At 40.1% G+C, this 26,453-nt stretch overlaps 1 protein-coding gene across 9 annotated transcripts in view; it reads left to right on the top strand.

Annotated features, from left to right (window-relative positions):
- Positions 1-26,453, top strand: part of Tsc22d1 (TSC22 domain family member 1) — a 104,900-nt gene that overhangs the window by 6,200 nt on the left and 72,247 nt on the right. Inside the window, exons 2-3 of one of the 9 annotated variants that reach the window (XR_004116350.1) lie at positions 19,923-21,317; positions 22,102-23,781. The exons of 5 other annotated variants lie outside the window; for them this stretch is intronic. Coding sequence is in view for 1 of the 4 variants with exons in the window: in XM_031362391.1 (XP_031218251.1) it covers positions 21,150-21,192 (43 nt within the window). In the remaining 3 variants the exon portion in view is untranslated. Of the gene's footprint in view, positions 1-19,922; positions 23,782-26,453 lie in introns of those variants that run through there. 3 more of the 9 variants (XR_004116351.1, XR_004116349.1, XM_031362391.1) reach the window with 3 other exon arrangements.

Genomic DNA, 26,453 nt, shown 5'->3' on the forward strand with positions numbered 1-26,453 from the left:
ACAAGAGAGTCTAAAAGTCATTATTAGGCCAGCACTTTTTTCAGTTATATTGGAAATAATGTGCTAATCACACTTAGTGAATCAGACTGCCAAGAAGCTATGAACATTGCTTTAAGATTCTTTTTCTTCTCTTTTTTTTTTTTAAAAGGAAAGTTCTTTTTGCAAGTTTGCCAGTGTATATAAACAGAGAACAAAAGTATAGTAGTTGTAAAAAGACTCCTTTTTCACAGAAGTTTTGAAAAAAACATTTGAGATAGTTTAGAATCTGTTCGAGATTTTTGACATTAAACTTTGAACCATTCCTGTTGAAGCATTTATGTTTTATTTGTATATTTGTGGGTTTACTTTGAAAAACTGAAAATGTTGCAAAAGGATTTTATCAAGAAAAAACAAGGCCATGTGTTTTAGTGAAGTTTTCATCATTTTTTTTCCCCAGGTCCTTTAAAAGATAAAATGTTATGATAATTGAAACAGGTGAAGATACTTTCTCATTTTTTTTCCCTAGTAGTCATATACTTAAATTTTGTTACTAACTAAATGTAGTCCTTACCCTCCTCCAACAGTACTTCACAAGATAGGCTCTAAGAGGTAGTTTCTGTAATAGTGCAATTATAACTATTGTCCAACCTTTAATTTTATCTTTATCATTCTGATCCTCACCTGTAATTTTAGTTTAAGGAATTATTTACTCTAATTTTTTTTATTTCCTAAATCAAAGGGTATGAACTGAGTGAAGTTTCTTGTTAAAATAACTATATAATACGGATGCTAACATAAGATGTGAAAGACAGGTGACAGAAGAGAAATGGAAACCACATGTTGGCTACACACCTGGGAAAGTTTTCTTAATTACTGTTTGTGGGCTCCTGAGAGGGCTTCCTTTGGTTTTCCTCCTGTTAGTAGGGAGATGGCAGACCTTGGGAAGACCTGCTGTCCACGGTTAAGTCAGAGGGTACTGTATTCTGGCTTTCATCTGGAGAATCCCAGTGTAAGAGTGCAGTGTAAGAGTTTCCGGAATAGATATGTAGTGACTGAGATCAAGGTGGGTCAGGAGTCAGTGGGGTAGAGTTATGTTCCAGAGAAGCACAAGCAGCAGCAATGTGAAGTGTTTGTCTGCAGTTACTAACATAAGCAGTCCTCAGACTGTCTTTGAACTTTATTACAAACTTGTGTTTGTTGACATCAAAGTTGAGTCATCAAGACAGGACACATTGTTTGCCAGTTCTCCTTTAAGTTCTCTAAGATCTGAGTGCCCCAGCCAAAGAGCATGCAGGACCAACCATCCAGGTCTATTTTTAACTGTGTTTTATTGCAGATTGTTTTTTATCTCACTGTAGTTTGGTTTAAAAAAAATCATTTAAATTTGCCCTTGGGAGATAATTGGGAAATACCTAGGAGAGGCAAAATCGAATCAGTCTTAGGGCCACTGCCTTTTCTCCATGCCAGCCTGTGTCACCTGCAGCCTGCAGGCTTTGTCACCAGTGATCGCCTTTGGAAGAAAGGCTTGTGCCTTCATTTCATTTTATGGCTCAGGAAGTAATGTTAACATAAAAATGTTTGGTGGTAAAAGAGAGAGATTATCCTCGAGTATATATTGCGATATACTTTAACTCTTAAGATTTAAATGCTCATGACACGTGGGAAGTACTTTCAGTTGTTCTCTTAACCAACTGGGATACTCAGAGGAGACTATAAACATTACAAACATGGGTGGAAGATTATGTGACTTATTTCTTTAAGGGCCATTTTATTATAAAGATCTTGATGTCTTAGCCTTTAATGTTGAACTTAACATTGGCAGGAACAGGAAGATACAGTTATTTTACTATAATGTTCTGTACTTGTTAGCACAGTGTTATGTGAAATTCTTGTTTATAAGCAAAGCTCAGATGTTCCCTCTGAAAGATTGTTCTTCCCCAGGGGGTGTTTCCTTAGCACATTTTACTGTCTCTATTTAAGGACTGTATATTTGGTGATAATTATGTTTACCAGTCTTTCCCACAAGAGCAGGAACAAAAAAAATTTCTTTAACAAACTTAGCAGATCTCTTTCTGTTTTTCCTATCAAGGCACAGTTCCTGTTGTCTGTCATCTTAACCACACCATTAGAAATGCAGGTGCTATAATTTATGTAATACATTGAAATGGGCAATATGACTTTGCTCACTTCTTGCTCCTTAAGGTGACATGATGTCAGCCTTCTAGATAGTGTCTGTTTTATAGTAAGTCTTCAAACATTAGACAGGAATGAGTAGGGTTTTTTTCATGTCTACTTTGTGTTGCATGCGTGTATGTGATTGTGAAGTCAGAGGTCAACTTCAATGGTCTTCTTCAACTGTGTCCACTTTATTTTTTGAGATCTGGTCTCATTAGATTGGAGTGCACTGTGTCAGCTGGGCTGGCTTGCCAGTGAGCTTCGAGGATACACCTGTCTGCTTCCTCTCTGCATCGGGCTTTTATGTGGGTTCTGGGGTCCAAACTCAGGTTCACATGCTGTGTAGTAAGCACCTCCCGTCTTGGAGGATGGGAGAGTGAGCCTTCTGCCCAGCCTGGAAACCAGGGTTTCTTACAGAAGAGGAACACCACTTGTTTTGCTTATTATCTACTGGGAGTGGTAGGATGGGTCAATTAAAATAATGTAAAACACCAAATACCTTTTAATGGCCTTTGTTTTGACCCAGTAGCCCTGGCTGGCCTTGAACTCGTCACCGAGATCAGCCTGTTTGCCCCCCCTCCTCCCCCAAATGCTGCAGGGGTTAGAGGTGTGTGTGCACCATCACAGCTGACCTGAAGTATTTATTTTTTTACATGTACAATTTAAAGAATCAAGGTCTGTCTATACCTCCTCCTCCTTCCTGCCCAGATTTCCTTTTCAGAATCCCTTTAGTTTTGTGTAGATGATTCCTCTTTGACAAGCTTGTCTTGCTACTGGATGGCTGTCAGTGAACAGTGTGCTAGTCAGGAGCAGCTCAGAAGGCAGACTGCCCAGCCTTGTCTTTCCTCTGGCCTCTGTTCCTTTCAGGCTGTTTAGTTTGCTTGTGCCTCAGTTTCCTCATTTGAAAACAATGAAGGCAATAGCATTTCTCACAGAATCATCAGGTAAATTAAACTGAATACAGAAGACTCTCAGAACGTAACTCATTGTGCTCCTAAGAGTTTATCAGATAAGAATTATCCTTACTTTGTGTTTTTAAACTTATTGGATAAAATGGACCTGCCTGTTAGATGCCCATGTTCCAGGAGTTTCTCCCAACAGCTATGTCACTCTTGAATATTCATAAGCCTTGTAAAGGATCATTCCTTTTTCTGTCCACAGTACAGTGTCTTGTGGCTGCTCTTCTTCCGTCCTCAGACACTTGGAAGGGGTGGGTCCCCCTCTCAGAATTCCTTCATCAGCACACTGTTTTTTCTTGGTCTCCAAGTTGTGTGTGCTTTGGTCTCTTTCTGGATAGAGCCTTTCCTCAGCTCTCTGGTGGTTTCTTGCTTGTGTGCTTGCACTTCAGTGTCGGAGGACTGGAGAGCTACTTAGAACATTTCACTGGGGCTGCTTCTAGTGAGGAACTTGGCTTGGGGTCAGTGGCTGGAGTGTATAGTCCCCGTCCCACCCTACATTTAGTCTCTGCTTGTCACTAATGGTCCGTGACACCTGCCCCTCAGCCTCAACATCAGGGTATTGACTCCACCTTTCTTTAGGAAGTCCAGTGTCACTCTGGCCTCTGTGCTGGCCTGTCACCTAGGCTCGCTGCTTGACTGTTGCTCTTGGCTTCTCTCTCGCAGTATGTCTTCATTTCCACGGCCAGTGTTGACTTCATTCTTGATTTGCTTGCTGTTTTTAAATGGTGTCAGCTTACCTTTACACTCAGTTAACCTCTTCATTTAGGTTAAGGATACTGGGTTGCGAAAACTGTATTCTCTCAGAGCTTTGTTGACACCACTTCCTAGCTTCCATGTTGCATGTGAGAATTCTGCAGCCATTTTGGTTTCTTAGGCTGGATGTGGCTTATCTTTGTCTTTCCTCTCTTTCCTTCTCCCCACTTCCTCTCTCCTCATTTTTAAAAATCTGTGAGAGCTTCCAAAGTTTGCTTCTAGGGATCTGAGTTTCACACTGATGGCATGTGTGTGTCATGGGGGAGGGGGATTCTGCTTTTATTCATGAATTTTTGCTGTGTGCTATTTCATCCTGGAAAGTTTGGGGTACTGAGTTTGAACTCAGGGCCTCACAGACTTGGCAAAGGATCTGCCAGGTGAGCTACATCCCAAAATTTTCTCCTTAAATTTGTATGCGTAATGGGCCTTCCTTGCTGGTCTTCTGATTTCCTTGGCTTCTATTTCTGCTTTGTTTCTATTTAGTTTTTCTTAAGTTTAATTTCCAAGAGTTTTTTTGTTGTTCATCTTTGCCTTTTTTTTTTTTTAAGCTGTGTACTGCCCCAGTTTAATTTAACAGAGCTTCCTCTTAGCTCTGTGAACACGTGTTAGATTTGTTTTATGACACACTGAGCTTTTCTGTGTGGTCCAGGCTGGCCTTGAACTTGCCATTCTCCAGCCCGGCCTCTAGTGTAGATGTTGCAGTGTGTCATCATGCTTAGCTCTTTAAAAGTTTTCTTTCTGTGCAGTCTGCTTTTTCCAGGTTTCATTTTCTTTTGTGCCTTGGTCTGTATCTTTCATCTTCTATTCCCTTTAAGTAGTTGGCAGTTGTGTGTAAGGTAAGCGATGGAAATGTTGGGTATGGGTTCTCAACAGAGCTTGTCGGCCATCAGCATCACTAGCCAGTAACCTGACGGGGCTGTTTGATTTTGTACTTCCCCTTAGTTGATTAGCTCCTGGTAAGAAGGCTTTTCTGATTTGTGCCTAGGCAGAAAGGTGTGTCCACAAGGGCTGCAGGGAGTGGAGGAGTGAAAAGTCTTGGGAGTCTTGGATCCCCAGCATGCCTTCATTCAGCCATGTTCCAGTCTCCCCACCTCGCCTTCTGTGGTGCTTTGCCCCCTCAGTCTTATGCTTTGCAAGCCCCCCACTCAGACTGGGGTAAGGATCAGGACTAAGCTGGTTAGACCTGCCTTCTTCAGAGCCTCCATGCCCACAGTGGCTGTGGCTACCAGTTCCTGGGCCTTTGGGACTTTGTGAAGTTTAAGTTGGGTTTGGTTTTGGCTTTCCCTACTGTTTGCCTAATCTGATTGCTGTTTCTATTTGTGAAGTCAGTTGCCACTCCACCATCGCTTTCCATTTCCAGCTTTGTATTACTATTACTATTTGTATTTGTATTACTATTGTCTTTTCATGGCCTGTTTATTTTTGTTTTTTATAGGCTTATGTTTTTATACCTTTCCTTTTATTTATTTGAGATAGGACCTCAAAAATTCACTTTAATAGCAAAAGAATAGATATGATTTCTCATATAGAAATTTAAATTTGAGACTTGAAACTGAAAAGCCCTGGTCTGGAGTCACAATGAGAACCTTGTTCCTTGGGTTTGAGTACCACCATCAAGGCTGGATGGCATGGCAGAATATGAGCTTGTTTCTTGTTCTTGCTTTTTGAGGTAACACTCTCCTCACTTAGCAGAGATTGGTCTCTCACAGCAGTTCTGCCTCAGCCTTCCAGGTTCGTGGATTCCTGATAAGGCCTACCACACATGGCTTCAAAACCCCTTTTAATGGCTCATTCAAAGGAAGGTACAGGAGAAGAACAAATTACCCTTACCTATGTTGTAAACAGTGGTTGTGATCTCCCAGACAGAAATGCCTTTTTCTTTCCACCATTTCTTCCTTTCCAGTCCCGACCTCAGTCATCTTCTCTGCCACCTTCAACTCCTGTCAGGAGCACTCTCCTGCAGCACTCTGGCTGGCTGCGACACCCTTCTTTGTTTTTTGTTCTTTTGTGTTGTTTCCCACTTTTCTTGCCATTCTGTGTGTTGGTCTCTTTGAGATTATTCTCGGCCAGACCCACAGTGTCAGCTTTCCTGGCCTCTGATCCTCACAGGCTGTACTGTCTGGCCCCAAGCTTCAGTTGAGGCAGCCATCCTGCTTCAGCCTCCCTGGTGTGCCTGCAGAGCTCCTCCTCTTCCCAGGTAGTCAGCATAACGCCTATTGGCCTCACTTTGGAGACTCACTATTTTACTTTACACATGAAGATTACATTCCTTATCTCTTTTTTTCCTCACTGGCTCCGTCCTGAACATAAAATCTATCTTTATTTTGTCTCCCATCTCTTCTCTGCTGGCACAGTTCCAACAAAAGAGAAAACAGCCTTCACTCAAACCAGTGCTGCCTGTGGTAGCTTTCTCACCGAGCGAGCCACACACAATAATGCCTTTCTCTGGTACTGCATAGCAGTCTGAATGATGCTCTTAATGTGGCAGTCTTGTCTGTAACTCACTTGCCCAGATCTCCTGAAAGCCTTCCTTCCCCTCTTTGTAAGGTAACTCCTTTGTGTTTGCCTGTTCCTGGCCTCCTGTCAGGCTCCCTTTCCCTAGGAAAGATTTATTTTGGCTCATGGTTTTAGAAGGTTCTGTCCTTGGTTGCTTGGCCCCATATGCCTGGTTTTGGGAGCATGTGGCAAGGGCTCGCTGTTCTTGGCAGACAAGAAGCAGATAAAAGGGAAAAGTAAACGTTCGCTTCTCTCAGTGCTGGGCATGGCGCCTAGGGCCTTATGTATGCCCGGCAAGTGCTCCACCGCTGAGCTCTACCCTGGGCTTCCACTCCCACTGCTTCCTTCCTAATGACACTTGATGACCTTTCTCACCTGCTGCCCATTCTTCTCTGGGCATTTGCACGTGCAGTTCTTGAACATAAACATGCCCAAGGTCACCTCCCCAACTCTTCCTAAAAGTTTAATTGTCCTTTTCTCTTTTTTTTACTTTTTTTGATATAAGATATTTTTATGTAGCCTACGCTAACCTTGAACTGGCTATGTAGCTCCTGCTGGCCTTGAAACTGTGATCCTCCTGCTTCAGCCTCCAGAGTCCTGGGATTACAGGTATGTACCACTACACCCGGCTAGACTTTTGGGAGGGCCTCTGACATACCAGTTTAAATTTAGGTTGTTTGTTAAAAACTAATTAAAAGCACCTTGTTACTTTTGTTTGTAATACTTGTTCTAATTTATTGCTTTATTGATTATCTGATAAAATTTTAACCTCCGTGAACAGGGATGTTTGGAATCTACAGCATCCAAACCTATTCAGTGTTTACAGAGATGGCGAAAATCTACTCCTGATCATGGCATAAGGACAGGGAAATCAAATACAGAGATGGCGAAAATCTACTCCTGATCATGGCATAAGGACAAGGAAATCAAATGCGTCTCTTTAGAAAATAGAATTAAAGTCCTTAGAGGTCGGCGTGTAACATCAGCTCTTTTCATTGATGAGATATTGAGACTTGCTTTACTTTTTGCTGCTTGTGAGTTGGCTGTTTTTTTTTCTAAACAAGCACTGTGTCTTGTTTATTTTGTATTCTCTTAAGCTGTTAAAAATTCTTTAACTTGAATGAAACAACAACAAAATCAACTTATTTTGTAATTGGAATAATCAGTATTTTTCCCACTTTTGACTGGCATAGCTATTTTCCATAAAATGGTTCTAAAATACCTAGGTATTATCTGGGAAATCCTCTGCAGTCAGCTGTTCAAAAACAGGCTTTGAGCTTGTAGAATGCCACTTGCTTCTGCTGAGGGGGTTGGTTGGTTTGTTCGTTTCCTCTAAGCAGGTTAGTAAACATGTGCTTACAGTCTCTAAGACCTGTTTTAGTCGTGGTCATTAAGTAGGATTCCTCAGGGGGCAAAGAACCGTGAAAGGGCTAGCAGTGGTCAGAAGTCCCAGTAAGCTTTAATGACTCTCAGTGTGTGTCGAGAAGCACTGGGAAGCAGGTGAGGCATCCCTTTTTAAGGGTGGGGTTGATGATGGTGATAGCAGCAGCAGCAGCACCCCCATCACCAGGAGGGGAAAGGATGGAATACAGTGAGCACCAGAGGCTAGTTGGAAATGTAGTCAGTTTCCCTTCCTCTCTGAACCTGTCAGGGTTCAGCCTGGTTGCCTGTCATAGAACCATTTTGTGTTGACTGGGGAGACTTTCTGTGACTTGGTTTCATGAAGGATTTTGATCAGTGTCAGTGTTAGGTCATAGTGCATAGTGTAGCTTTGCTCATCCGTGGAGCCACAGAGCAGAGTAACCCAGAGCTTTCTGTGGTTAAGACAGATGAAATAATGGCTTACTCTTCCAGGGCCCTTGCAGCTTTGCAGTAACACCTGACTGCCCGGTTTGGGGAATTCTTGATATCGCATGTATATTTCTGAGTATTCTTTGAGTGACTTACAAATTCAAAATTGTTTGTTGATACTTAATTCTCAGCCTGGCAGTGGTGGCACATGCCTTTAATCTCAGCACTTGAGAGACAGAGGCAGGCAGATTTATGAGTTCCAGGACAGCCAGGGCTACACAGAGAAACCCTGTCTCAAACAACAAACAAAAACAACAAACAAAAAAACAAACAATGGGGCTGGTGAGATGGCTCAGCAGGTAAGAGCACTGACTGCTCTTCCGAAGGTCCTGATTTCAGATCCCTGCAACCACATGGTGGCTCACAACCACCCGTAATGAGATCAGACTCCCTCTTCTGGTGCATCTGAAGACAGCTGCAGTAAATTACGCTAGAGCCAGCAGGGTTGGCAGAGGTCCTGAGTTCAACAGCAGCCACACACATGATGGTTCACAGCCATCTCTACAGCTACAGTGTACTCATACACATAAAATAAATAAAATAAATCTTTAAACAAAGAAACAAAAGACTTAATTCTCTCATAGCTTATTCAGGTTATTGAGTTATTACCTTTTTTTGTCTTTAGGCTTTCTTAGTGTGCAGATACATACTAACAATATATTGATGAGTTAGGAGCGCTTTGAAAGGATACACATACAGTTGAAGTGGTACCATTGAAGTCGCCAAGTGATCATGGTGTATGTAGCTCAGTAGCAGTAGTGATAAGGTTAGTTTCGTGTGGTTTTTCATTTGTTTTTACTTAAGCACTTTGAGTTGCGTTATTCCTTCTTGAGGCTTTGTCCTGTTTTGGAGTTGGTAGTTTCCACCATGTGTTGTGTACTGTTTAGCCTCCAGTGACATCCATGTTGGCGTTGGTGTAGAGTAGTGGAGAACCAGTGAGACTGTTCCAAGTTGTCTGAACACAGAGGTGCTACTTAGTCCTCAGGACATCTTTTCTGGCTTCATACTTATCCCCATTTTACAGGTGAGGAAACTAAGGATGGAGGAGAAGCCCTTCATTCAGGGTCACCTGTCTCTATGATGGGATCTAGGGTTTGTATATGGAATTCTTGTTTGGTTTTTGACTTCTCATGGCTACAGCAAAATGAGCGACAGGAAACAGTGGGTGTGGGCGTAGGTATGAATGCTGCCACTCAGCTTACTCTCTCAGTTCTAGTCCTCAGGACCTTCCACCTTATGGAATGCTATCCCCTACATTTAGTTCATTCTAGAGACTCCTTTATGACTAAAGTTTTCATTTTGTGGTCCTTCTAAATCTCAAGTTGAACCCTCACGCTTTTGTAGCATGAACCAGAATATTCTGCTTTCTCAAGTTAAAGTATGTGGGGAGGCACTGGGACATAGAGCATTTTCTGTTATCACAGTAGAATCACTAATAAAGTGACTAATAAAGATATTGTTATAATAGAGGGCCCGTTAGTTTTTGTTTTTGTTTCATTTTTTGACTTGCTGTGTTGAAAATGGTGGCTATTTCAGGTATTGCTACTTTTTTTTTTTTTTTTTTTTTTTAAGAAACGAAGACTCCAGTTAACTTTATTTTTATAAGGAAGTTTTCAGGCTCATTTTCTTGATTGTTCTCTCTAGATAACTTTGTTGTATTTGTGACAGTTATACATAGTTTCTTTTTGTTGAATATAGTCCTCTTTTAAAATGTACTTTAAAAAAGTTGATGTTTGTTGAATTTGCCTAGTAAATAAAGTTTTAAAAATATGCTGCTGTGGGGGCTGGAGAGTTGACTCAGCGGTTAAGAGCACTGACTGCTCTTCCAGAGGTCTCGAGTTCAAATCCCAGCAACCACATGCTGGCTCACAACCATCCATAATGAGGTCTGATGCCCTTTTCTGGGATGTCTGAAGACAGCTATAGTGTATTTACATATAATAAATCAATCTTTTTAAAAAAATGCAGCTAAGTGAGCCCTTTGCCTGAATGTTTATGTCATTGGGCGTTTCTTCTAGTATGCTTTGGGCACGAAGATAATGAACCTGAGTGGACACAGCTGTTTTGTGTGAGATAATGTGCCCAGCTTAGGTGTGAAGAGCCCCGAGATCTGCAGCTTTTCCTCTAGCACGTTCAATAGGTGTTCCTATCACACCCTACCTGCATCTCTTTTATCCAGCCTGGGGCATATCTTATGTTGTAGTTAACCGTAGAATCTCGGCATAATGGTCGAGTGTTTTCATCAGATCTGTCTGTCTCCCCTTTCTCTCCTGCACACACCCCAGCTGCTGTCTTTACTGCTCTCTTCCTTCCTTCCTGACGATCCTCCACATCTTCATCAGTCACTGTCTAAAGTTGGGTGTACACATTTGTTTAACTGCTGAAATCTGTAACATTTGATTCCTGTAGAGTACTTCTCCAGTTTTAAAGTTTAAGAAAGAAGGGTGGATCAAGAACCAGGACTCCTGTCTTCATGTCCTGTTGGGTTAAAGACTACTCCACGTTTCCAGTCCTTTTAGCTTCTTCTGTTGGCAGATTTATACATTGATGATGAATTGATAAGGGCCATGGACACCCAAGAGGAAGACAGTGATAGGGCCCCTCTCGTAGCTAACATTCCCAAGTTTATTGCCTCAGGTTTAACTTGGAATTGTGGGAGTCTAGTCACAATTCAGAAGAATAACTGGAGACACTCTTCCTTCCTTCCTTCCTTCCTTCCTTGTTTCCTTTCTCTCTTTTTTTAAGACAGGATCTCACTATATAGCCTTTATTTGTCTTGGAACTTATTCTGTAGCTCAGGCTGTCCTTCATGTGGCAGAGCTCTATCTGCCTCTTGCCTCCCAGTGCCAGGATTAAAAGCAGATGCCACCATGTCCAGTGAGACAGTTTTATGCCATGAAAGATCAGTAAATGGAACCGTCTGTTCTCAGCGCTAAGCTTACTTATGGTGTTTGCCTTAAGCTCAGCATAACTTACATTAAAATAGTTTAAAAACAGAAACCTCATTCTAATTAATTGAGTCATAATAGCATATATTTATGACTCAGATCTTTAATTTTTAGTTGTTGCAGCTTATGTTTGTTAATGAACTACAAAAGTGCTAATTTATGTGAGTGATTAATATTGCAGTTTAAAAATCGAATTTATCATTTGCTCCTTTCTTTTGGGAGATAAATTTCATTTGTTGTTGGGAAGGTTGCGTTAGGTGTCTTACTTAAGAGTTGTTGCAGAAGTTAGTCACATTTGTTCATTTTCATGAATGAGCATTGGAGATGTCGAAAGTGACAGCTGGGGCTTTTGGGGTATGACGGTGAAGCTCGGAAATGAGGTGTTGACTTAGGTCATCATTGGTACTGATTGACCCTATCTGCGCCCTAATTCCCACCGTCACTAGTGGGAGGAAGCAGCCGCTATTGAAAGTGCCTCAGTTTATTGCTCCACATGTGATTGCTCCTAGACCTGCCGTCTCCGGGGGCCAGGCCAGCAGTTGCAGGAGAACATTTTTACGAGTTAAGTTTGTGGAAGGTAAGGCTCATTTTGGAATTCTTAGTTTCAATTATTTTTGTACTTGTACTCAGAGTCTAAGCCCATGAGGCTTTACAATGGCTTATTATAAATAGACCTAATATGTAAAAACCAAAAGCTTTTAAGAATAGAGTCTTAACAGAGCCAAGTTGTACTATATTTGAGCTTTTGAATATAGAACTTAAATCCCATTAGCACTGAGTTTAAATTCCATGAATAGTGAATAACTGAGGTCTGAGTTAGAGGTTGAACACATCACTAGAAGATGAGCAAACACAACCAGGACGGTGACAAACCATTAGAGAGGGTGCGAAGGGAAGACGCAGCTGTGAGAGTTTTTGTGGAGCAACTTGGTACAGCCTACTCTCCAGGTATACTCTCCCTCATTGCCCACATTTGGAGGTCTACCCATGGGGAGTAAAAAATGACCCCAGCTAGTTTAAGGAGTTGTCTCGTCAGTCTAGAAAGCTCTTTACAGGACTCCCTCTAGAAATACATTGTCTCAGAAATACTGAGAAATGCTTCATACATACCTAGTGTTTAGCAGGCATGCTAAGGATATAAAGGAGGGAAAAGCCCATATGATCTTTACATGTTTTAAGCATCATAGATCTTGATGTCTTCCAGATTAAGTCTATGCTCCGTTGTTGTTCCACATATAGCACATGTGCCAGCTTTTGCACTCAAATAATTGGTCAGCAAAGCTGTTAGTGTTTCAGCATGTAACGAGGTAGATTTTATTGGAACATCAGTTTTAGTGCCAGACCTGGTCTCTAGCCTTGTTTTTTCTACCTCTTAGTTGTACGACTTTTATAAGTGAGTTAAACTTTGTTAGTCCAGTTTTCTTACCTATTCTATGGGGGCTAGAACATAACCCTGGTGCTGTTTGGGGAGATCAAAGGAGATAGCTGTGTAATGCACCCAGCTCAATTCCTTGTGTCTGTGTACATGATTGGTGTTCATATTGTGTCAAGTAAGAAGGTTCCTTTGTAGCATTGTAAATTAAAGAAGAAAGCTTGCCTACCAGGGTAAGACTTCTACATACTACAGCCTTCTACACAAGTCATTCTGGGTCTTTGTGATATTTGGTATAGTTTGGATCACCAGGGGTTATATGAAAGAACTTGTCTAAAGAGTGGCTTCTTTATCATTTCTACCAAGCAAGGTATATATGGAGTGCCTTCATTTTGTTAAAAACAAAAACAGACAACTTACTCCAATCAGTGGAGGGAGACATCAGGGTTGATTTTTTTTTTTAATTCTGTTCTATGACAGGACATACATTTATCTGAGTATTTGATGAATGCTTGAGTTAAGTTCACAAATGCAAAAGTAGTTAGAAAATGTGCCTTCCATTTTTTTGTTTCTAATGGGAGTGAAGGAGACTTAGGGAAATACAGTGTCATGTGGCAATTCAACACTCCAAAGTAGAACCAGTTTCCAGATGACGGGATCTGAAACTCTGTAAAGACTCTTTTAGATGGGCGCAGTGCCCCAGAGACCATCTGTTCTGTTCTCAGTCCCATATGGGATGGCAAACATCTCGGAGAGTGAATGAGGCTGATCAATAAGGTGATGACTCAGAATCAGGATTCTTTTTTTTTTTTTTAAAGATTTATTTATTTTATGCGTATGAGTACACTGTAGCTGTACAGATGGCCATGTGTGTGGCTGCTGTTGAACTCGGGACCTCTGCTGGCCCCGCTCTCTCTGGCGTAATTTACTGCAGGTCTCTTCAGACACACCAGGAGAGGGCGTCCGATCTCATTACGAGTGGTTGTGAGCCACCATGTGGTTGCTGGGATCTGAACTCAGGACCTTTGGGAGAGCAGTCAGTGCTCTTACCAGCTAAGCCGTCTTGCCAGCCCCAGAATCAGGATTCACAGATTCATTGAGCTGGATTTGGAAGTTCTTTATAAACTTTCAAAATGAGTTTTGTTTTGTTTTTAAAATACTAGTTTGTCACACGGGAAAAGGAAAATTCTAGAGCCCAGGGGTTTTGCCAAATGCTTTTGTATCTCCTTGAGCCCATTTCTTTTACATTTATTATCCTGCCATAATAGTTGACGATACTTTCTATCTTGCATTTTGTAAGTATACATTCATATTAGAAATGAAAGTGTGAGTATTGCCTCATGAGAGTGCACCAAAGAGGTGTTTGCCTGATGCTTGTGAATGGGCTTTGGAAAGGTGCTGTCCTTAGGCGCCTTCGCTCAGTCAGCTGCCCCTGCCTTTGTAAACAGCTCAGTTATTAGGGGTGGAAGTCTGTATATGGTACTGTATTCTCTAGGAAACCCAAATTAGGTTGCAAGGAGCTAGCTAATACAAATGTTGCAATTTGTTTTGTTGTTTGATTTTGTTTTAAGACAGGTTCTTGTTCTGTAACCTGGCCGTAGCACTTACATAGCTCAGACTATAAATGGTATTTGTTGTGTAGCCCAGGCTGTCTTCCTGCAATGATCCTTCTGAGGCAGCCTCTGAGTGGGGGGATTATAGATTGAACCACCAAGCCTGGTTTAAAAATCTCAAATTTTGAGGTTTAATTTGAAGTTTTTTGTAGCCCAAGACATTTTCTTTAAAAGGTGAAAAATTTGCCATAGAAGATGTTTGTGAAGATAATGCCACTTAATATGGAGAGAGCTCTGGACTCTTCTGGGCTGCCATAATTAACGCAGGGTTTAAAGTATTTACTGAACTCTAAATTTGAGGACAGAATGATTTTTTTTTTTTTTTTTTTAGTTTTTAGTTTTTAGAAATACCACAATCTGGCATTATTTCTGAATAATAAGCGGTCAGGAAGTCATCCTTTCAAATGTGTGAAGGATACTAGGTGAGTTTCATTTCGTTTAAAAAAAAACATTATTTTAATTGTATGTAGGTGTGTGTATGTGTATATATATATATATACACATATATATATGTATATGTATATATATGTGTGTGTATATGTATATGTGTATATATATATACACATACACACACCTATACACACACACACACACACACACACACACACACACACACATTTGGGCGCAAGTACCTGAAGGGGCAGGAAGAGACTTTGAGCTCCCTGGAACTGGAGTTACAAGGGGTTACAAGCCTCCTGGCATAGGGTGCTGGGAGCTGGATTCAGATCCAGCTGACACTTGCACAGAGCTATCCCTCCACTCCCTCCCTCTTCCATCCTCCCTCCTCCCTCCTCCTTTCCTTTTTAATTTCATTTATTTTCTGTTTGTGGTTGTTTTGCCTGCACAATGTTTGTGCCTAGTTCTGTGGGATGCTAGACGACAGTATTTGATCTTTTGAACTAGAGTTAGACAGTTGTGAACCACCATGCGATGCTGGGAACTGAACCCCAGTCCTGGAAGAGCACACAGTGTTCTTAACTGCTAAGTCATCATTCTAGCACCTTGCTTTATTTCTTAGTGAAGGTTTGGATCTCTGGCTTGATAAATATAAGGACAGTAAGTTCCTGTAGCAGTGACACTGTCAAGGGTTAAAACCAAATGCACTGTGAACTCAAAGCAGTCTGTCTTTGATTTTGCTTTGATTTTCAGATAGCCAAAGCTGGTCTGGAACTCCCAGTCTTCCCTAACCTCTCAGTGCTAAGATTAATGTAAAAAACAAAAAACAAAAAACCCCACCTCCTCTTTTCTCTTTTCTTTTCTTTCATACAGCATTTCACTATGTAGTCTTAGCTGGCCTTGAACTCACAGAGGTCAGCCTTTCTGTGCCTCTTGAGTGCTGGAATTAAGACATCCTCCACGGAATGTGGCTGGAGTCATATTTCTAGAGTGGTTGGTTGATGGTGATAATGGTCTTTTCACCGCATTCTCTTTGGCAGTATTTTCCTTTTTAGACATTGTTACCATCAAAGTTTTGTTCTCAAAATGTCTGAGAAGTTGAAACCACTATGAAAGCTTTGGATAATCAGTAAGCCTCTAGGATTTTAAATACAGAAAATCAGGTTGGACAGTTTTAGTTTGTGGGGGCAGTGCAGGACTCTTTCTTGGTGAGCAGTAGACAACTCAGGCTTTCTTAGTTCATTTTAGTTTGCTACTGTGAACTTTTAGGTTCACAATGTCATACTGTTGTTATTTCCATTGAGATTAATTACTGAAGAAACAATGAACTAAATTCTGAATCTGAAAAAAAATGCTTTATATTTCTTTTCGCTGAGTATTACATGGGTACAGCAATTGATTGAGGACCTTTTGGTTTTTAATTTTATCCTTTCATGTTGAGACAGGAGGAGTGAGTTGTGCAGCCTTTTAAGAAACTGCCACCCAGCTCTCCTTGTCATTCCTGTCACAAATCTAGAAACTAGGAAATCAGTATCAATCTGTAAGTTGGTTTTGAACTTTGATATATAGTTTCCTTTAATCTTTTTAGGATCCAATCTAAATTCCCATGTTGTACTAGATTCCTGTTGTGTCTCTACAATGCCTTCATCCCATCTTGGGTCTCAGCTGTCTTAGATTTCTGTTCACCCTGTTTCTGTTTTCTCCTGATGGGACAGGATAGAAGTTTAGTAGTGGAGGAATGCTGCTATGTTCTGCCCAGGGCCCAGATCGGGAAGTGCCTGCTCTGCTTGCCCCATTGCTGGAGTTGTCTCAATCATTGATCAAGAGGGTTTTTGTTTTTCTCTTTGGTTTGTGGAGGTGATGACCTAGGACAGCATTATGCATTCTGTTTCTTTTCTTTTTTTTTTTTTAATATTTATTTATTATTTTAAATAAGTACACTGTAGCTGTCTTCAGACATACCAGAAGAGGGAGTCAGATATCATTATGGGTGGTTGTGAGCCACCATGTGGTTGCTGGGATTCGAACTCAGGAACTTCGGAAGAGTAGTCAGTGCTCTTACCCGCTGAGCCATCTCACCAGCCCGCATTTTGTTTCTTGTACTTCGTGTCTTGATTTAGTGTTTAACATCCTTGCTGCATCAGGGCCTTTCAGTTGTATTCATCTTGTTGTTGCTGCTGACCAATGGCAGTTTTTTGCCATAAATGGATAAAGATACTAAAGGAATTGATGTAATCAATAAAACATGATTATTACCTGTTGCCTTTTTTTACTCTTTCTGAGTGTATTCATACAGATAACTTGGGGTCCTAGGTTAAAAAAATACAATAGAAGAAGTATTTTGTCTGAAAGTAACATATTTCAGAATTTCTTTGACTGTCCTAAGAACAAAGCCAATAATCTATACTAAGAAAGCAAGCCGGCATAAGGAGCTTTCAGAGGAGAGGGAAAAGGTAGGCTAATTATAAAAATCACAGTTGAATAACTTGAGACTTAAAATTACTCTTAATGATGTGGGCAGGTCAAATAGACAGTTCTTGTCAAATAGACAGTTCTTTTCTTTTTATTTTTTAAAAGTCAGATTTAGGGATGATTTTGTTTTGCCTTTCCTTTGAGGTTGCTTGTTACTGTTTGTCACAGCTAGCTGGCAGAACTTACTAGGTCTGCTTTCTGATTGCCCTTTGTCCTTTAGTCTGATTAAGTTGACCACTTTAAATATATGTTAAAGATTGTCTTACTTTTCACCTCTCTTACTTGATCCTATGCCTTAGTTCATGTGAAGACACATTTGGTTAGTTACAATTTTAACAAAACTTCTTGACATTTAAATCTAGTGGTGTGACTTCAGTACCAGTAACATTTTGGACATTATCTTTTTCAAAAGGATGAGAAACCATTTCTAGTGGCATTTCGTTACGTGTTGAGGGGTACTGTTGCCTGTCGGGTAGTTTGTTTTGAGATGGGGTCTAAGTAAGCCACACTGGCTTGGCACTTTGCAGCTAGTCTGGCTTGCTCTCATCTCCTGTCTGAATTCTGATGCCATGGATAAAGTTGTTTCCTTAAGAATTAAAGTTGAACTGTGTAGTATCCACTTGTATGCTAGCCAGGAAACATAGTTCTCTCTTACAGTTTTCTTGACTAGTGCACTTCATTTGGAAAACATTTACTGAATTATTTATTCAGAGTGCCGCACACACTTCTAGGGCCTGAAGAGCAAAGATTCTTCATTTATTTAAGAAAAAAAGTTTTCTTCTGATGACCAGCTGAACAGTTATGGACAGAGGAATCTATGGGAAGTTTATTTTTTAAATGGAAGTTCTTTTGAACCAGTAAGAGTCAGTGCTAGAAGGTAGGTAAGAAAAAGATGCTGTGGCATGTGACCAAGTCATTTATACTGTCTACTTTATAAATTCGCATGCTGGTAAGCAGCAAGTTTAACCAGATCAGTGGCTGAAGTCTTTAAGGGAGAATCACATCTGTGGACTGGTTTGGACTGTTGTGTGGTCCTAGCACTAGGGAAGGCAGAAATGGAAGATCAAGGCCATCCTGAGCTTCATGAGGCCTTGCCTCATAAGCAGCAACAAAAAAATGTTATTCTAGTGCATTGTTTAAAAAGAATTAGGTTTAGCTTTCTCTTTTTCTTTGATGATAGGAATGTGTAAAACCAGTAAGCCACATATCTTCATTTAATAATATAGTATTGAGGGCAGATTTTATAAATAGCCTCATTTGATAGACATTTCCAGGAAATATGTCTTTCTCAGTAGGATGTGTAAATGTATATAATGCTAAAAATATATAATACTTAGTGCTTTTTTATTTGAACAAAGCTGGATTTTCTGTAAGAATCTTCAGGAATGTAGAAAATTCTAGAGAACACTGATGGCTTTGCTAACCCATGGGTATGGAGGCCATTCCCATCCTTGTTGTGACTTCACAGCCCAACAGATGGTTTGAAATTTATTCTCTAGTAAAAGCTTTCCAGTCTTGCAGAAAGCTTGGTCATGTAGAGGAATGCTTTGGGGGCAGTGGGGTGAGGTGGTCTCCTGAGCTTGGTCATGTAGAGGAATGCTTTGGGGGCAGTGGGGTGAGGTGGTCTCCTGAGTGCTTTTCACTTCACGACCTCATCTTGAAGTTGTACATTTCTCCGTATAAAATCACCAAATCCAACCAGAATTTTAACTTACAGTAAAAAGAATACCAGCTCCCTTGAATGATATCAAAGTAATCTTTATTTGGCGATATCTGTGTTTACTTGTTGAGTAAGAGCATGCCGAAGGCCTGGTGCTAAGGGCAGAATAAAGGAATGTCTTAAAGAAGTAGGACGTTGGGCGGCTCACATTGAACTTGCTCTGTAACTGAACGCAAAGACTCTTTGGTTTTTGTTATTTTCAAGCTAAGATGGCTGTGTTTTTAACATGTATTCTTGAAGGTGTGAAAAATAAAGGTTTTGAAGTGATTACCTTAGAGGTCCTGCTGAAGTTGAGAAGTTAACCTAATGTTCAAAATAGCCCTTCACCTTTTTCCAGTTTTTATCCAGGTCTATGTTATGATTGGTTATTATTTGATATTTGGGGAGAAACTGGGAAATTGGGAAAAAAATCTGAACCTTTGTTTATAATTTCTGAATAGAATTTTAAAATACTACTTTGATTATTACAGTTAAATTTTACTTAGATTTCATTAATGTAGAGTTCTTAGGTAATCTTCAATGATTTATATTGAAGTATCACAAAAGGAAGGGTTTGCCAACAAAGTTAATTAGAAAGAATTGGAGGGTTATTGTGGGGTAGTTTTTGCAGTGTTTCTGCAGTGCTCACTTGCAGAAGTGCAAGAGGCATGCACCTGAGGCAGCTCCGGTGCCCTGGGTCCATGCTCTTCTCGAAGCAGTTACTAATGGGAACGTAAGTCCTTTTCTTTAGTTCTAAGGACTAGAAAGTGTTTCTCTAGATAGTCTGTATTCAAGTCTTGGTTCTAATGTGTGCTTCTCTCCTTTTGTCATTCCTGGTCTCCCTTCCCAATGAGATAACACTGGGCAGCGCTTTAAAAGCCACACTGTCGCTTGCAGTCTATGACACTGTGAGCGAGGACCACGTGCTGCCACTTTGGCCCGTGAAGTACTCTGGCTGTCGATTCCCTGTCTTTCCTAGATGCCAGTTCCACCTCCTCTGCTACTTTATTATTATTTCTCATTTCTCTTAATCTTTGGAAATTACAGTCAGCACGGGTTTCCTTTTCTTGGGCTACATTGTTTTTATTCCTCATCTGTGCAGAGCTGGGTATGTTCCTAAGTGGAAGGCTTCAGTTTTCTCTTCATCTCAGGCTTTAAAAACGTTGAGTGTAAATGCTGTTAGATAATGGAGTAACCGTTCCTTTTCAGCTTTGGTATGTTTCCACTCTGGCTGCCAGAGCCAGGAGCCAGGAGGCAGTGAAGGCAGTAGGCACTGGCCTGGTCACTGCCCCTTAACGCTGAGGTAGAGCCTTGCTTGGTTGTTTGGTAGAGGACAGGACAGCACAACCCTCGGTCCACTAACAGGTAAGGAAACTTGTGATAACCAGTTGGTGCAAGGGGGAAGTAATCTGGCTGCATTTCCCCTCCTTCATTCACCCAGAATATAACATGTCCCAGAAGTAGGACACCACGACTGACTGATAGATTCGGCAGGGACACACAGCACCTGTACAGATAAGGGGAACTTACCACTCTGTACACAGATAACTGATCGTTTCCCCAAGGCAGTGCTGTTGGTCCTGTAACTTCAACTCCGCACCTGCCTCCGCTTCTCCTTTGAGCTTTGCCTTGATCAGACACTATGTGCTTTTGAACCTCTGTCCTGTAGTAGAACTATTTTCCAGCATCTTCACCATCATCTACGTTCTAATTTCTACATTCTGGCCACTAATGATTATTCCTGGTCCCTCTTGACTCCAAAGAAAAGGACCATGCATTTAAACAATTTTTAAGTATGTATTACCTATGAATATTATCCTGCCCTCTAGTTTCAAGGATGACTGACCTCTTGAAAAAAAGAAGCCTTTTTCATTGACATTAGTCAGAGCTTTGATAAAACTCCAGTTTAACCTATTTTTAGCTATAATATTGGCCTATAGTGTTGATCGGTCTGTCTAAATTACTGGAATTTAAACCATTAAATTGAGCTCTGTAGACATTCCTGATTAGTAGTGTTCTTTACTATGATTATTCTGTTTCTACTTCCCAATCCATCCTCTTCTCTTCGATAGAAGAATTAACTGGAGATCTTTTGATGGATCAGGCTGAATGCGTTCTCCCTGTCCCTTTAAAACAACTATGATCTTGTTTCCCATAATAATTTATGATTTTTTTGTTCCAATCTTCTGTTTGAGGTTTAGTGGTTTGTCACAGAGTGTGTTATGGCTTAGACCAGAACAGGCCCCTTCTTAGTAGCTACGGAGGAAATCAACCATTTCGTGGTAACAGACTTCTAAAATTGAAATTAAGATGGTACTTAAGGAAGTTTGCACCAAGATCGCTCCTTTTTGTCCTGAGGATAAGCCATTACAAACTCAAATGACCAGAGTATGTAATTTTTTTTTAATAAGAATTTTTTCTTAAATCTATATTCAGCTCTATTTCAGTGCTTCTCTCCTACCAGAGGTGCAAGGAGTGATCCTAGAGCCACAGATACAGCCAAGACCACGGAGAGCTTTTGACGTCAGGGCTTCACTTTCTCCACTGAACCCTTGGAGACAGAATATCCAGCTTCTGGAGAGAGTGGGAAAGGATAATAAACAAGTGGGTGCTTTCCATTATTTACTGGGTTTATCTATAGAGTGGAGTGTCCTTCCATTCCCCATTATTCTGTTGGTAATCCCCTGGCTTCTTGGAGTTGCCAAGTGCAGCTGCAGTCTGTGAGTTTCCTGAGACTACTGTCCAATGCCCATTCATAAAACAAACCTAAAATTTAATTTTCTCTCCAGATAATTAATGCAGTGGCTAATCTGGGGCACAAACACAATTTGCTCCATGCCTGTGTAGTTCACAGGAATTAAAGAAAGGCAGTCATTTCCTGCTTTGGCCTTTATTGTAACAGTGGACTTGATGGCGTTCTTGGAGAGTCCAGAAATTGAAGTTTCTGTGCTTCATCTTTGAACTAGACACCTGAAGTCTCTAAATTTATACAATTGAATATTCAGGTGTCCCCCTGCCCTGTTAGTGAGGACTTTTTGGTCTTTTTCTACTTTAAGTTAGGCCTTCACACTCAGTTTCTTAGGACATGGAATAATAGTACTGTTGTGGCTTTACTGTCAAATGTAGGTGTCATTCTTTAATAAAGTAAATATGAATGAATATAAGTTTCAGGATTTAATTTCCCTGAAAGCTGTATACTCAAAGGTAGTTTTCTAGTCCCTAGGAATGTAATTTATGCCAACACTAGGTTTCCCTAGGGCATTAAGATGGCGCTTTTCTTAGTTTCTGTGAGTCCAGGCATTTCTTACCATCTACAGTGGGTAGAATGTGACGTTGGTGCTTTGGCAAGTTTTCATTGTTTCCTTGGTGGCTTCTTCTGTGACTCCAGGTATCTTGATAATGGGAGACCGGTTTATTTGTTCTCTAATTGCCCAGATTTCTTTCAACTGGTAAAACATCATACCTCTTCAGCAAAAGGAACTCCTCTAGCAGAGCCCTCATGGATGATATCTGTCCCACGTGGCAGCACCTGCAGTGGAAGGCAGTGGTGAATGGATCCATGCACTATGTCTAGAAGACACAAGGATGAGCCAGCCACCTGATCTTGTTATTTACAAACTTCTAAGATTTACTCTGGTTTATTTTTGGTCTGAAAATGGAAAGGCTCAAATAATGAAGTAATCTTTTCATATTGGAGTTTTACATGGCCATGAAAGTATTTCTTATTCTGAAGACTGAAGTAGAGGAAGCTTGAGAGTCTTGTCTTTCAAAGCAGCTCTCTGTATCTGTTTCACTTAAAAGATTTGTGGGACTGAAAATCATTTTAATCACATAGGCAACCCCCACTTTAAAAAGTAGCATTAAAAAAAGTACAGAAAGCTCGAGGAACCCTTCTACCACCTCCTCTTTTGTCACCCAGCGCTAAAGCGAATAAAGGGTGACCCAAGTCTTGAAGAGTTCATAAGTGTTAGGATTAGGACGTACTTTTGGCTCATCTCTTGCTGGTCCTGAGCCTTATTCTTACTGTAATTTATGAACTGATGAAAGCCGTAGAGACCCGGTGGAATCCAGTTGTGTTCCTAAGCAGTCAGTGCCCGTTAGGGTTTACTCTGCCCTGAGTGACGCAGAGGTAATGAACAGTCAGAGGGAACCTGTAGGTGTGAGTAGGCTTGAAGTAATTGTCCAAATTACCAGCTGGCAGTAGCTGTCAAATGCGGCTTCTTTCTTTGGTTATCAGGTAACTGGCCAGTCAAAGCTACAAGGGAAACTGGAGCAGTTACCTGATGCTGCCAGTTCCTCTTCAGTTAGAATAAGTTTTAAGAAGAGAAGTCGTAGAATTAATAATAGGAGAACTAAAATATTAGCCTCTCAACATTTAAGACTATCAGCTAAGATAATCTACTTTTAGTCTCTCTTGGCTATAAGAACTATTTCTTAATTATAAATCATTTTTGAAAAGTTTAATGCTTAAAAGTAAATAAGATAATTTTGAACTGAAAAAATTCCCACAGAACTCTGAATTCCTGTAGAGTGAGTCCAGCTTTGTTGTCCTGACTTACGAGTACATATAAACAAAAAACAAATTATCTAATATTTTAGAAGGAATTCAGAGCTGAAACTGAGATTTACCTAGAAATCCCGTTACATTCTTTAAACCACAGTACAAACTATTTTATGGCCTGAGTCTACTAGCCTTTTGTCTCAGCACTTAAGACAGAGAGTGATTTAACCTTGGAATCTCAAGCTTTAATGAATTTCAGCTCTTCCTAAAAGTGTGCAAAAGAGATGTAAGTGCACTCCCTTTACCTCATGCACTACAGCTAATAAGAGTTAAACTTTTTGTGTACCACTGTGAACTGTTTTGTTTGAATTTTAATTTTGATGCATTTTCTTTTTAGATTTTTAAAGAACAATTTCGTGTCACAATATGCAATCCTATATCTTTTTCGTGTTCACTTTATGAATATTAATATAAGTGATTTTTTTTCCTAGAATGATTTATTGTGTAATATTTGTATTATGTGATCATTTGAAAACTAATAAATATTTTCTCCATGGAAAAAATGCACTTACTGACAAATGGCTTATTTTTGTTTCAGGAATAGAAAGTGAAAATTGCAACTGTATTTTTAAGTGTATTTATGTGTCTTTCCTAAGTGTTTCTGAATATATTGTTTTCTAATTTTTTTTATCTTAGAAAAAATCCTCCAGTTGTTAAAATTCTAGAGTCAGTATAGTATTAGGAGTAATTTGATCAAAGTTTTGAGATTAGATTGATCAAAATATAACTCCTTTCAAAATAGCATACATAAATTATTCCTCTGCTTAAAACAGAAACTATTGGAAATAATGGCTGATTAGAGAACTACCCAAGTCATGAAGTATTACCAAGAAAAGTGTTCTCTGTTTAATGTTTGGCTTGAACAAGTAGTAGAAAATAGTAGACCTTGGCTTGAGAGTCCCTTGCCTCTAATGTCTTCAGACACAGGGACTCTGGTGGTCACAGCTGTGCATTCACTCCTGCAGCAGCCGCCATAGCATTTTCCCCTCACACTGCATCTGTTAGAGGAACCAGGTTGACTTCTGGAAAAACTTGAAGCTCAGAAAGTGGACTCCCGACACTTTAAGTAACACAAGATGGAGTTGCACACTAGAAATAAAAGCTTGAGGCTTGACAGCCTAGTGATTCGGCTTCCCAAGGAAATGCCATTCTGAGCAAAATGAGTATTGTAAGTGGAAGTTTAATTTGAAATGCCTGCTACACTGGAGCAGGGGATGAAGCCAGGATTCTTTGGTCTTATTCATCGGGTAAGTTTGGAAAAGTTGAGTTAAAGTTCCTATTAAAGGGCAGAGTTCCTAATGTTAGAATTGAGTTGTTGAAAGGTCCACAGTCCTGCCTCAGGAAGGCTGTGTTTTCTACATGAGCTTTTTGATATGCATTGGAAATTTCAAAATGATTGCAGAGATGATGAAGGGGGAGAGAGGTTCACAAGCCGCTTTTGCAGTCTACCCCAAACCGTCATTAGCCCTCATAAGAAAACATTGCAGAGAGGAAATGAGGGGTTTTTTTCCACATGCTCAAGAGGCCTCTGGCTTGTTTTACCACCACTGGATAGCGTAGCTGTATATAGACATATTTTGATTTTTGCATGTGATAAAATAAAGGTTGGGTTTTTGGTTTTTTTGGAGAGGGATAGATCTTTGAATAGCTTCTTCCTATGAAAAGTCACAAGCCAGTGACTGTGAAATACTGACCTTTAAACTTACTGCAAGCCAGTAAGCCAGCTCATTTTTCTCTGCCCTATTGAGCAGAATGTCCATGCTTGGGTTTTCTAAGCAAGCTCTTTTTTTTTTTTTTTTTTTTTTTTTTTTTTTTTTTTTTTTTTTTTTTTTAATTCTGTTATTTTTGTTACCTGTAAAAAGGATTCCATATTAATTGGGTTCTAAATGTGAAAAAAAAAATCACAAGTAATCACACAGGAGGTGCTCTGGAGTTTTTCCACTAGTATATACATCTGAGGCAAAATTAGATTATTATAGTCAACATTCTACAGAACTTTGAAGTGTGCATCGGAGTTTTCAGAAATTCTGGTCAAAGGAATTCACTCCAGAAGAGGTAAGGCACGGTGCAGGTAGAGGAGCTGCAGAGTGTGGCCGGCACAGGGTCTCCTGATGACATAACCCCACCAGGGTTGCCGTCTCTGCAGAGGCAAAGGAGCGGGGATGTGGTTTTCCCGGAAACTTCCAGACCACAGAAGTAGACAAGCCACAAACTTGTTTTTACATGCTTGGGGTTTGTTTAGAAATCTATCCATAGACACTGTAGTCTTCTTTGTGTACAAGTAGCCTCTTAATATTATAAGGATGCCATAGCAACTTCTGCCTTTCCTCTCTTAGTGCTTATGACCCACACTTAATTTAGTGGGTTTTACTTGAGACAATCTTCCAGTGTAGCACAGGCTGTCTTCAACTTGCGATCCTTTTCTCGCTTCCATGGCTTTACACCTTAGAAAATATTAAATCTTTACTTTGGTGTAATAAATTAAGGACTTTTATAAACATTCACTTAAAGTAACGTGGAAATTTTATATTTCTAAGAGTAAGAAATACTATCTAGTATATAAATGTAATTGGAAAGAGAAAGTTATACTATTATATTCCTTAAGGACAATTCATTAGGTTAAAAGTCTTGGGTGTTAATATAGTACGTGGTGTATCTGAGAGAAATTCAGTCTTGACTATGGTAGAAAGCAGGTTAGAACTTTTATCTTAAGGTCACAAGTATCATTGACTCATGAGAAGTAGCATAGAAAACAACATGAATTACATCCTACTTGAGCTGTTTTCAGAAGGACTCCAGCTTGTCAACATTCTGCTTTTCCTTAGAAGGATTTTAAAAATCTTATTCTACTTCTTAGTGTAAAATGGAATAATTGCTGATGTAAATCTGCCATCAGCTTACCCTTTTGATGAGATAGATGGTTCTGAATTTGGGATAGCTCTGAGAAGAACTTGACCCAGAATTTGCTCCTGTGTGCTTTGTAAACTTGATCTATAACCAGTTTATCACCCCCGTATATACATCTTGATTGATACATAGAAACAGTGTAGCATGTCGAATTCCACACTGCTGATAAATAATGAATGTGTGGGAGATTCAGCCACAGCTGGGACAGGGTATCATGTTCTTAGGCCTTACTGGCTCTCCTGGATGGCAAAACAAGTTTGAGCCTTTTCATA

This window comes from Mastomys coucha, unplaced genomic scaffold (assembly GCF_008632895.1).
Source record: "Mastomys coucha isolate ucsf_1 unplaced genomic scaffold, UCSF_Mcou_1 pScaffold9, whole genome shotgun sequence".
Classification (NCBI taxonomy): Eukaryota; Metazoa; Chordata; class Mammalia; order Rodentia; family Muridae; genus Mastomys; species Mastomys coucha.